The sequence below is a fragment of the Sinocyclocheilus anshuiensis genome, unplaced genomic scaffold, assembly GCF_001515605.1.
Source record: "Sinocyclocheilus anshuiensis isolate Anshui unplaced genomic scaffold, SAMN03320099.WGS_v1.1 scaffold63, whole genome shotgun sequence".
NCBI classification, from domain to species: domain Eukaryota; kingdom Metazoa; phylum Chordata; class Actinopteri; order Cypriniformes; family Cyprinidae; genus Sinocyclocheilus; species Sinocyclocheilus anshuiensis.
The window spans coordinates 583,960-597,049 of NW_015552625.1; the positions used below are offsets into that span (position 1 = coordinate 583,960).

At 36.9% G+C, this 13,090-nt stretch overlaps 1 protein-coding gene across 1 annotated transcript in view; it reads left to right on the top strand.

Annotated features, from left to right (window-relative positions):
* The window catches only part of papolg (poly(A) polymerase gamma), a 25,266-nt gene extending 17,353 nt beyond the window's left edge, over nucleotides 1-7,913 (top strand). The window contains 8 exon segments of the mRNA XM_016457772.1: nucleotides 3,579-3,698; nucleotides 4,284-4,393; nucleotides 4,912-5,033; nucleotides 5,136-5,299; nucleotides 5,757-6,099; nucleotides 6,238-6,318; nucleotides 6,471-6,530; nucleotides 6,612-7,913. Of these exon segments, the coding sequence (XP_016313258.1) occupies nucleotides 3,579-3,698; nucleotides 4,284-4,393; nucleotides 4,912-5,033; nucleotides 5,136-5,299; nucleotides 5,757-6,099; nucleotides 6,238-6,318; nucleotides 6,471-6,530; nucleotides 6,612-6,710 (1,099 nt within the window). The 3' untranslated portion in view covers nucleotides 6,711-7,913.
* The last annotated feature ends 5,177 nt before the right edge of the window (nucleotides 7,914-13,090 follow it).

Below are 13,090 nucleotides of genomic sequence, written 5' to 3' on the forward strand. Positions count from 1 at the left end.
AAGTCTGCACAGAATTCTCTGTTATAAACAGCGCTGACATAGCGTTACTGCTTCTGGTTTCCTGACGTAGGCTAACTATAACCATGGTGTTGTGGTAGAAATAGTTGAATGCATTACATCATTCATTTCAGGGTTTGTACAACCTTTTGAGAAAGAAATTCAAGCAATTTTCAATGACTTTCAAGCATTTCACACAACTGTTTCCAGCACTTTAAAACGCAAAAATTATCCTATTTGAATGTTATTTTCAGTGGGATGACCAATATACTGTGGTGAACAAACGCTTATTTAAAATTAAAGGGGTCCTATTATGCTTTTTCACTTTCTCAACTTTAGTTAGTCTGTAATTTTGCTGTTTGAGCATAAAAAAGATCTGCAAAGTTACAAAGTTCAAATTCCACTTCAAAAGGAGATATTTTATTTAACAGAAATAACTTTTCAAAAGCTACAATGAACGACTCGTTTGGACTACAACGCATATTTTCCGGGATTTGTGATATCACAAAACCGACGAATGGGATGAGACCTGGTTGAGCTGCACTAGAGAAGGCAACGAGTGTTATCACTATGTCGGAGACACGCTAGCTTTCCCAAGGCAGACGAGCTTAGAGTGGTTACAATCATCCGGGTTTAAATCGCGCTCAAATTGATTTGATGCCAATCACAGCACACACTGGCCCAGCTAACCAATCACAGCACATTTCGTATTTCAGAAGGAGGGCCTTCATTTGATACAGGAACTATTCGAGCCATTCATGCCAGACTGAGATAATGTAAAATATGTGAAAAATAATGTGTTTTTCGAACAACCTAGTATGAGAGCCTGTCATGCCAAACCCCCAAAACAAAATCAAGACTTTGTAAAAGAGCATAATGGGACCCCTTTAAAAAAATACAAAAAATACAACACTAGGCATCATTCACTTGCCAACTCTGTAAATGATTACAGAAGAAAAAATGGACATCATACACAAAAAAAACTAAATAAAGATCACACCGTACCAAATGATGACAAATGATAAGTATTTTAAAAATCAGCTTAAAATATCAAAAGTGTTTGATATCCTTCAGCTTGATGGAATCATGGTCTGAAGCTATTGATCACTGCGAGAAATCAGTCAACTCCAACTGGCCAAAATCTGAAGAATGGCTCTGACATTTGTCAGCTTTCGGCAAATAGTGTCAACTCATCCAGACTGCAAATTAGAGCAAACTTTTTTGTAGTGTATGTTAGCCTTTACTTCTAGGTACTAATGGGGGATCAAACAACTGGTACTGAAATAGACAGAAACAGGCTGCGTTCCAGTTCATTTTTTATGCCCTTCACTCACAAACTTCCCTCCGTGTTGTTTACTCGAATGTACGTCATTGATTACGTTGCATGGGTGCCCACTACAGGCGGAACCCTTGCAATGGGCTGAACTGGAACTTCCTAAGCCCTTTTGTTTACATTTTTCCCCTTACAAATTTGTTTGGTACAGCATTCTATATGTACAGTATAAAGGTATGCTTGGACTGTTATAAATATATAAAACATCATTTATATATTATAGAGTTGTTTGGGGTGGGGATAAGATCTGCAATGACGTCACAATCATGTTGCATTGTGGTCTATGGAGCGGCCTGAAGTGTGCATATGAAGCAGACTCGCTCCCTCGGTCAAAATCGAGGGGTCGAGGGTCTGTCCATATAAACTTCCCTCATCCACTTCGCGAAGTGGAATGCACTTCAAAATGGCAGTGGGGATTCCCCCAAGGGGAAGTGGTTAGGGAAGTTCGTGAGTGCGTGTCTAAAAGTGGAGTGGAACGCAGCTATAGTTAATAGTTTTATCCAGGTATTGTAGACTTCTTTGCAGCCAACACAACATATACTGGTGAAAAGCAATGCTTATCTTTTTAATAATAATCTCTGGCACAAGACCAGTGATTACCACTGCAAATCAAGACTTTGTAAAAGAGCATAATGGGACCCCTTTAAAAAAATACATCAAATCACCACTATAACCTGTAGATGGCAGCAGAGGAGCACTTATTGGCTTATTAGTCATTCATACTTTTTCCTTTTATATTTTGAAATTATAAAATCACTATTATAAAATATCAAATCTTCAAGAAATCAGATTTTGTCAGTTTTGCGCTTTTTTTTGTTTGTTTATGAAGTAAGAAAAGTCACAGTGCTTTGAAAAACTTTTCTACATTTTGCGACTAAATCACACAATCACTGAAGTTGTTGGTCAGTTCCATATAAGACTATAGAGTATAATATATACCTTTTCTACATAAAAATAAGATTTTGTACATGTTACTGTTGTTAATAAAATAAATTTTGTAAGCTTCCCAACTCGAGCTTAGTGCTTTACTGTCAAATGTAAACAAGCAATGAACGTAATATTATTAGTAACTGCACTTATTAATGCAAAACAATAGTAATTTTATCATATCATATATATATATTTGTCATATCCCTCTGAAATTAAAAGAATACTGCACATTGTAATTTCTACGAGTTGAGTCTATTATCAAAGCATTTGTCAGTAATAGTTAAAATGGGGAAAATATGTGAATGATTGCATTGCAGGCTGATTTAAGGTGTACCCATAATATTCGGCTTTTGCTCCTAAACATTTTCAGTCAGGGGCTACAGTGCTCCTAGGAAAAATTAGTCTGGAGCCCTGTATTACTAGTAATGATATTTGTGTCAGAGACTTAAAAAAAAGTTTGGCTTGCTCATACAGTTAAATGGGTTTGTGCTAAAAATTGTTTCTTTTCCTCTGCTTAAACAGCATAATGACAGTAGTAATCATAGAAAAGTCTACTCAGAAATTATCAATATGGGTTTACCGAACAAATTGTTGCTGTCTTTAAATTAAATTTTGAGTAATAATTATTTTTTAATAATCGTTTCCTCAGGCTAAAAATCTACCTCAGTTAATGCTGTAAACTATAGTGAGTCCCAGCCCAAACTAATAAATTCAATTGCTATTTAATTTTTAAACACTCAAATTAAAAAAAAAAAATGGTATGAAAACATGTAAATTGAACATAAGGTAAATTTACTAACAGATAAAATATAAATAATAAATATATATCAACTAATTGACGAAATGCTCAGTTTTTCCTGAGGTAAATGTAGTGCTATGTGACATTTTTTTTCCCTACAAGCTATTGTATTGACGTCTTTCTGTGGTTGATTGAGCTGATGTGAGTAATTACATGACACGAGATGTCCGCGCAGTCGTCATGCCACATCAAAGAGTATCAAAACGGCATTTATTGTTTGTATTTCCTGAAAAAAACAAAAATTGCCGGAATTTGAGACTTTGTTTCCTGTCAAAAATAATGATATTTAAAACTGCAAGTTTCAAATTAGATTCCGCATATGCAGTGGTTAATACAACACTGTATTTGCTCTGTACACATGCATACCGAAATTTTTCGAGTATGTGTACCATTACACCCCTAATATTCAACAGTTTGCAAATTCACTATCTACACTCTCTAATCAGTTCTCTGATTAAAAATTGGGTTCTGGGAATGGAATCACAGAATCTTCATATAATGATGTTCTGGCCTCAACAGGATTGGACTGGTAGAATCAAAGATAAGAGTGTTGGTTGGAAATTTGGAGCGCAATGAGTACATCACCCTTGCCCATGTCAACCCACAGTCTTTTCCCGGGTCAAAAGAGAATCACAATGAGTAAGTAACAGATGAGTGTGTGGCAAGACCAGATGTTTTATCTAGCTATGATTGTTTATATGACCGTAATGGTATGTCATGATGTAGTGATTGTTTCATGTATTTATAGCAAAAGAAATAAGATTTACACTGTTATAATATGGCATGCCTCTGGTACAATGCCAAACTTTTTGAACGCAAGGAAATTCTGTAAACAATGCAAAGCAGTCTTGCATAGATTTATAACTGTCATGCACAGTATTGCGAAATCTCTACCAGCTGACACATTTCTACCGTTGTACTGGATTTCTGCTATAACAAACACGAGGTTAATGTTTTGTTTTGTTTTGTTTAAAATTTTGAGAAGTTTTAGAAGTATGCTCAGTGTTTCAGCTTCTGCTTCTTTAAATTACCTTTGATCAACATTTTATAATACCCATGTTTATTTTGGGGCCATGGAACAGTACTAAAGTGAACAAGTGCTCTGCTAGTGTGAGTTTTCCAACAGCAGGCGCTGATATCAAATGGCCAGTATATACAGACTGCTCAACTGACCTTTAGAACTTGCAAATTTATAACAGATTTTTATGCTTTTTTTTTCCACAGAAATGAATTTGTTTCCATGTGGTTCATTGGAATCAGCTTCAAAAAACTGGACAACTCTGACTGTGTGAATATTGACTTGACCTATGACATCCAGTCCTTCACGGATACTGGTAAGCTTCTCAGCCTCTGTTGTTTTCCTCCATGCTCATGTCTTGTGGATGTAGTTGTTAGAAATTGGGGTCTTTTAGGGTGTATTCACACCTGTCTTGTTTGGTTCGATTGAATCAAACTCAAGTTAATTTCCCCCCTTGGTGCAAGTCGCAATTACAGCACCATATGACATTGTCTCATATAATGCTCGTAAGTTTATTCATATTGCGTTACTATCTGATAACACCAAATCAGTAAAAGAATAAAAACTGCACTAAGAAAGATCTCCATGATTAGCCTGTTTTTGCACTTGCTGCTTTTCCCTGCTTGAGAATTTGTCCAATGAATGGATGACCTTAGCACATGTGTGGTTTTGTTTACAATTTCTGGTTCACTTGCAAAAAGGGCAGTATGAAAGTGAACTGCACCAAACAAAAAAAAATCAACATTATATTTGGTCCAGACTAAAGCAAGTGAACTAGCCGACTTTCCTGGTGTGAATACACCCTTAATGTCTAAAAGCTGTGTTTCATTGTAGTTTATAGGCAGGCCAGCAATATCAACATGCTAAAGGATGGCATGACTATTGAGGCCACACATGTGAAGAAAAAACAGTTGCATCATTACCTGCCTCCTGAACTTGTGCAGAGGAAGAAGAAGGTAAAAAAAAAAAGTCTCGTAGTGTTTATAGTAAAATTCAATACTCTTAGTCTGTAAAGAAGCTAAATTATATCGCAACTGTATCCTATCTCTTTTGGGCAGAGTTTGGGAGATATAAATCGGAGCTCAAATGGTGGGGGGTCAAAGTGCTGCTCTCTGGATGGCAGTCAGCTGGACAGCTCCAGGGACACAGACATCGGCACTCCATTCAGCTCTCCTACACCAGTCAGCAAACCATGCCAGCCAGTCTCCACACCTGAAGATAGGTAGTGTCACTGATCAGGATGAAATATTTGTGATTTAGCTAGTTCAGACCAAATGATTCTAAATGATTTCTGAAAGATCACAAGATTTTAAGCCAACTGCCTCATACCTCTCCAATATACTGAAATGCCATTTTCAGTTTATGGTATCACTGTTGACTGCCAGAAAGCTTTTAGAAGGTCTAGGGGTTGGAACCGAAAACAAGACTTGGATATTACTCTACACTTGCTTCAGTGCGGAAATTATAAATGTCACAAACTGCATGTAGAGTGTCATGGTTTTTTGTGGTTAAGCTAATTTTATGGCCTCATTCTCAAACTCAATACATGTTTAAATAGGAGTTAGCTGTAATGTCAAAATGCTGTTACATAAAATGACTTACAGTTACTTAAATGTCTTAATTTGTTTCTGTATTAACTTTCTTTATCTTTTTTTTTTTTTTCTTTTTTTTTTTCTCAGTAGTATCAGCCCACCCAAGCATCCAGTCCTTGTATTCATGGACAGCCCACCAGTATCAGAAGTTTCTCCTCCAAAACCAGAACAGGGAATGTCCATTCCAGTCATCGGATCCTGATTCCTTTGTTACTTTGTTTTTTCAGAGCCCATCACCACCCCAGTTGCCAAGCCCCCAACACCTCCCGCTGGCAACACCATTCCTACAGTGGTGGGCCGCAGTGTGATACCCCGCATTACCTCTTTCTCCCCTGGCCTAACTGAACTGCCCAACAGTGTCAATGGAGCACCAAAGAGACCTCACTCTCCATCTCTGGAAGATCTACCTAAGAGACACAAAGATACAGAGGTGCTAAGCTCTTGTAAAATACACAGGCCAAGAAATCCATTACAATTGATCAACCTTTCTGTAGATCACTCATATAATCTAGTCTAAAAACTTAGACAAGCATGCCTTAATATGTGAATGAGTTGTCTTTTTCTTCAGGTGTTTTCAGATGACTCTGCGTTTAAAGAGCCGTACCCTCCAAATAGTAATGGCTTGGACGGTGAAGAGGGACCAACAGTGGTGAGGGTTTTTTTTTCTCATGTTTATTGCATTACTCTCAGGTATTGACCACAACTGGTTCATTTCACTAATACTGAAACTGTTTTCTTGCATCAACACAAGACCTCACGCAACGTTTTTGCAAAAACTTTTCTTTCTTTTTTTGGACACAGGAGGGTCTTTCAGCAACCAAACCTATGCCAATACCAACAATTGATACATCGAGATCACAGGTCATTGACATGTAGTAATCATCATAATTTGAAGTCCATATTGAAATTGAAATGATTTTTGACTGTCTTTTGTATTTTCAGAGACTACCCAGTAAAGAGCTTCCAGATGCATCTTCCCCAATTCCCACAAGCAACCTCCGTGTTATAAAAAATTCAATCAGGCTCACTCTTAACCGATAACAATGAGCTATCTACAGGTAACATGAATTGTTACTGTTGCTGCCACTCTTTGATTCACCCTTTAATTTGTTTTTCCCCTCTTCTTGAACATCTGTCTGCACAGGTTGTCCCTTAAAGAGTGGATCTACACCTGTGTAACAGCAGTGCTGCTTTTAAACTGCTACTGATATTTGGCTGGTATTCCTGCTTGTTACAGAGTTAGTGTAAAGTATTGATTTTTTTTATTTTTATGCCTTACTGTGTCAGAATGCTTGCTTAAACATCTATTTGAGCTTTTGAAACACATTGTACAGTAGATGTAGTTTGTATATAACTTTAAAAATCATTGTTAGTCTTTCTATGCCACCTTAATGTAGTTTTTATTAACAAAAAAAAGTTGAAAAAAAATTGTCCTGTTTGTCACTGTAAATGAGATTCTTCATTGTTTGTCCGAAGGTTTTCCTTGCAGTCTTTTTGTATCGGTTCTGGTTCAGTTTCTTGGAGGACCTTTTGTGTGGGGTGCGTATGTGTGTGAGTGTGTAGATGGACCAGCATTAGTAACTAAAAACCAAGACTCCATTACCCATCACAGTAAACGTTGCTTCCACTCCATAGTTTTGTTAACAGCTCAGAACAAAAGAACAGTATTAGATCTGAGGTTTGGGTTTGTTGGGCCAACATTTAAAGGCAGGTTTGGTTTTACAAAGAGTTCGTGATTATTTGAGTCAGTGTTGGTTTTTTGCATGTGCATGATTGTATTTCCCTGCGTCTAGGGCATCACCCCTGCGCCTCCCATGGAGGTCTGGATGGCAGTGTCTCCTGAACTTAAAGAACAGAGACTAAATGAGATTTCTGCCCTCTTTCCATCATTTTCCCTTTTTTTTTTTTTTTTCTCTCCATCTTTCCACAAGCTACTGTCCTACCCTGTTGGGATGTAAAGAGAACATAAACTTACTATTCATTTGGGGGTTTCTTAACATTTTATTTATTTGTACCATTATAATTTTTTATATCACAGGTATTGCAGTTGAACAAATTATTCATCTAGACATTAATTTCGTCACTCAGTTTGAATCTTCCTTACCTTACCTTTAGGACAATTAAAAAAAAAATCTACTCGTTATTCTTTTTGTAGGGCAAAAAGTTGTATTTGAAAGGGTATTTTTGTATGTAATGTAAACTGCCTTCTTTACATTAAGAACATAAAATTCACAAAACCCCAAAGTGGCTCCTGTGGTTTTTGTCTTTCTCAAAACAGTTGTCTTTGAACTACAACGAGGAGAAAAAACGGCACCTTCGTATACCTATTCTTTACCTAGTATAGGCTATCAGATGGCAAGTGTCATCGCTTAAGATGATGTCACATACTTGGGCGATCCCTGTGACGTACATCTTAGTAATGAGGTTGTAAACACAACCTCGCGTTAACCACGGTCTTCATGTAGGAGCCTCAAAACTAACATGCGAATAACCCTATGGGTACATATTTTTGTAATTTACAGTTCAACAAAGTCAGAACGTAATTTCTCTCTAAAAAGTGTTATTCTCTCACTGTTGTTGGACATAAACGTCCTTGTTTGTGGGAGATTCCCACTGCGTATACAGGGGATTACCCTAACAGTGGCGTGTCGTGAACTTAAATAGCCTAAAGTTACAAGCGGCGTCCATTTTTAAAAAAATAATTTGAGCTACTGGTCATTCAGTCTTAATAATAATGCCCACTGTTAAGCTAAACTGTGTCAGAACGAGTTCATGTACTTTTTTTTTCTTTCAAATGTTGATCCTTGGTTCTTAAAGGAATAAGTTCGCCACACAATGTCATTTTCTCATCCTAATGCTGTTCCATAGGCTCACTTTCTAACGTAGACCCACGAAAAGAGATGTTAGGCAGAATGTGAGTGGCTAACAGCGGTCACCTTTCAATATCTCTGCATCTTTCCATACGTTAAAAATGAATGGTGACTGAAGCTGTCATTCTGAGTAGTCTCCTTTCGAGTTCCGCTCAAGAGCGAAAGATACGCTGGATTGGAACAATATAAAGACGTGTAAACAGTGATGGTATTTTCATTTTTGGATGAACCCTGCCTTTAGGTGTGTTTTATAAGAGGACATTTCTATAGTCAATTAAATAAGCAGGAGAACATGAAGAGTGTAAAAATTCCTAGTAAGTGTCAAGACTGACTGAAGTGAAACTTATTGTATGAAATTTAATTTTTTGTGAGATTTCAAAATCTCAAAACGTCGTCTTATTGGTTGAAATGGAAAGTAAAGTAAACGTATTAATTTATTTCAAGCACCTTGACATTGCCATCATTTTATTTCTGCTTAATTTGAATTTGACGTCGCAGTATGCACATCCCTCATTTGATTGGCTGCGCTTACGCTGAAGGTTATGGCAAGCCCAATTATTATTGGGCGTGTTCGACTTGAAGCAGCGCTGCGCAGAATGATCAGTGTATGACCTCAAGTACCGTGAGAGCGATAAGAGAGCAGACGGATACTTATATGGTGTGTTCACACCAGACGCGAAGCGAATATGCGCATCGCGTCACTCGCTCTAGATTACTCGCGGGATGTTTTTCGTGTCACTCGCGCAAATAAAAACAGTGCGATCAACCATGGTGGAGATAACTACAATCGCTGTTTTGTACCTGTTGTCAAAAAGTCCCAAATACAATGGAGAGCCAAACGCCGACGTGTCTGGGTTCACAGCACCATCCAGAGGAGGATGAATAACATTAGGATCCTGTATTAATTTGTGTTACATTTTACTACTGTATATATACACTGATATTAATATTATTTTTATTTTTGATAACAGCATCTCTGTAGCCATGCTAATAAAATACAACTACCACTACAACTGATTTTAATTGTTTTCTATGCTCCAGATCTATATAATAACAGACGGCTACAATAATGCTCTCTTCTGTTGTCTGATTCAACCAGACGTGTCAAGAAGCTCTTCGCTGATTGGCTTGCGCGAGAACTCGTCATGCGAATTTTCCGCTCGAGTTGAAATTTTTGCACGGAAGACGCGATTGAGGCGAATATCGTGCGTTCGCGGCAAACGCGCTGCGCATTTCGCGTCGCCCGGCACGAATTCGCCTCTATTCATGTCTTTGCATTGACTTTGTATGTAATCTAGTCGCGCGAATAATTACATTCGCGTCTGGTGTGAACACACTATTATGCTTTCAAATCGCTCTCGCGGTAATTTGATGTCATACACTGATCATTCTGCGCAGCGCTGCTTCAAGTCGTGCCGGCCTATAAATTCAATAGAGGGTATGCACGTGACCTCACAGTCAGCAGGAGTGACTGCGGCTCCGCCCACTGAGTGGCAAAAAGACTGAGTGGCAGCATTGCTTTTCAGCGTGAATGCTGCGACAGAACACACTAAACACATCTAAAATGAGAAAGAGCTTTGCGATTGACTGTACAAATAGATTTGACAAGAAATCTGAGGCATATTTTTACAGACTGCAGAAAACAACAGAAAAGAGAAGCAAATGAATCGCTGCAATTCACAGAAACAAATGGACTCCAGGCAGCGGAACATGGCTTTGAGGTTATTTCATGTTAATGTTGAATTTTGCAGTAAAATCATACCCTATATATTGTATTGTTATATATCGTCTTGACAACTCATCAATTAAATATTTACCATCTTATATTCTGCATAACTGGATGTTTTTAAATAAACACTGACAAAAACAATATAAATTTTTGGGCTGGAAGATATGACAATATATATAACATTTGGTAAGTGATCAAGCACATATAAATGTCAGAAAACACGATTCCTGGCTGCATATCGATATCCATGGACCACTGGATATTTGGTAATTCAGTTCAATTCAAGTTTATTTGTATAGCGTTTTTCACGATACAAATCGTTGCAAAGCAGCTTTACTGAAAATTTAAGTTTCTACATTATATTTAGTAATAGTTTATCAGTGGTGACTTTCTCAAGTTGATGTCCATATGGCAGAAATGTACGGTAAAAATCAAGCAGTTAATGTCATGTAATCAAACAGACGATTAACACTATTAACAGCAATGATTATATGTTGTGATTAAACTTATGGCAAAATTTGGTAGTTTTGTATGTTGGCATCATCTGAGGTCTTCTGAGGGGTTGGCATCATCTCTTCTCAGGTGTTCGGTTTTTGTAAGGGCTGGATCCAGACTAAAGCTTGTGTAATTCGTAGTTATCCCGTGGCAGAAACAGAGAAGGAAATAGAGAAAAATTAGTGTAGCTGCTGTTCCAACTAAGCAAAAAATCATGTGTTCAACCCAAGCAAGTTGTAAGGAACATTATATAGAGTCCAGCAACCTTTAGTTTAAACTGATTATCGTTTGTTTTACTCGCGTTTTTGCAGGTTACCTATTAAATCAATTTACGCTGCAGCTCTTTTGCCACTCAGTCCGGCTGAGGGGGCGTTTCGGCAGGAAATTGATGTCAATGCATACCCTCTATAGTATCTGTTTTTGTGTCTAATACTTATTTTGTATTTGATATTTAATCCAGTAGTGACTGCTATCTATTCAGTTGCACACTATGTAAGGAAGAATTGACTATGATCCACTAACATTAAACAGTATTAGGGAGAGAGAGAATTATATTAGACATTAAATAATAGATAACACTTCAAATTTAAGTTATGCTAAAGACTATATGCAATCTGAATAACATATTACCAGCATCCCAGTCATTTAAATTCTGACAGTAGATACCTAAACCTGAATTATGATGTTACTTGCTTTGTGGTTGCATTACCACCTTGGATGTGAATTATTTTCTAATAATTCAACAACTCAACGTCAATTATTCTGCTTATACTACAATTATCATACCTCAAGGCATTGTTCAGGTTATTTCAACACATTTTTTCAGGTTTTGTCTCTGAAATACTCTTGCGTGTGGGACTAATTTCTTACACATCTCATCTCACGCCTCTGTTGCTAAATCCAAAATGTAATTTTAGAGCTTCCATACTTATTTCTAACTTCATTTTGTGTGTATGCATGACATTTGCCATGGGTTTATTTTCTATGTTGTCTTCACAAAAAATTATATATCTGAACCTTGATTTTCTTTTTTTTCTTGGGAGTAATATCATATGTATAGTTCAGGTGTAGGTATCTATTGGCAGAATTAAATGACTGGAACGCTGGTAACATGTTGGTTAATCATATTTGCATATAGTCTTTGGCATAAATTAAATCTGAAGTGTCTAATATGTAATGTTTTCTTGCACTAATACATTTTTATGTTATTGGCAAACTCCTTACTTTGATATATTAAAGAGGTATGCAAGAAACATTTTGACAATGGCATATGTATTACAATACTGAAAGTGGTAATTAAACACAGAAAGTACAACAACAAAAGTAAAAACTTTTGTAAAACTAGAATCTGTCCCACTTGGTTACTACTGCTAACAGTTTTTTCACTAGTTGCAATTGCTTTTTTTACTTTTTATAAGTAATGGTCATAATAGCTACTTTATAGTTCAATTAAAAATCTTAGAAGTTACTAGCTAGTAACAATTGGAATACACAACTAGTGTCTAATAAATAGAAACTAGTGCCTATTCAATAAGTACTAAGAATACCGGACAAGACATATTTGAAAAGTTACCAATAAGTTAAAGGGGTCATATGATGTTGCTAAAAATAACATTATTTTGTGTATTTGGTGTAATGAAATGTGTTTATGCGGTTTAAGGTTAAAAAAACACATTATTTTCCACATACTGTACATTATTGTTTCTCCTCTATGCCCTGCCTTTCTGAAACGCGTCGATTTTTACAAAGCTCATCGGTCTGAAAAGTGAGGTGTGCTCTGATTGGCCAGCTATCCAGTGTGTTGTGATTGGCTGAATACCTCAAGCGTGTGACGGAAATGTTACGCCCCTTGCCATATTGTGATGCCTTGTCCCGGCCGGAGCGACGAGAGAAAAACATTAAAACCCAATATAAACTAGGCATTTGTTGCATCCAGTGGGGACATAATTACGGATTATAATGACTTATACTGTCTTTTGCCGCATAAATATGAAATCGCATCATATGACCCCTTTAAGAATGTGTACTTGCACATAATGTACAGTTATTAGTACAACTGCGATTAGTATCAGCAGCAAGTGGAATACATCAAATTAAAAAAGGCAAAAATTTTATATTTTTGACTAACAATTGAATAGTTACTTGCCACTATTGGAATAGTGAGCAACAGTAAATGAAAAAGTACTAGCATCTAATAAAATAGTTATTAGAAAAACTGAAAAAGTCACTAGCGAGTCATAATTTATTGCTAGTACATTAGATGTTAAACCGGCTTGCCATAGAGGGGCGTGACCTGGTATGTGGGCGAGCGAATTGTATATAGTGGG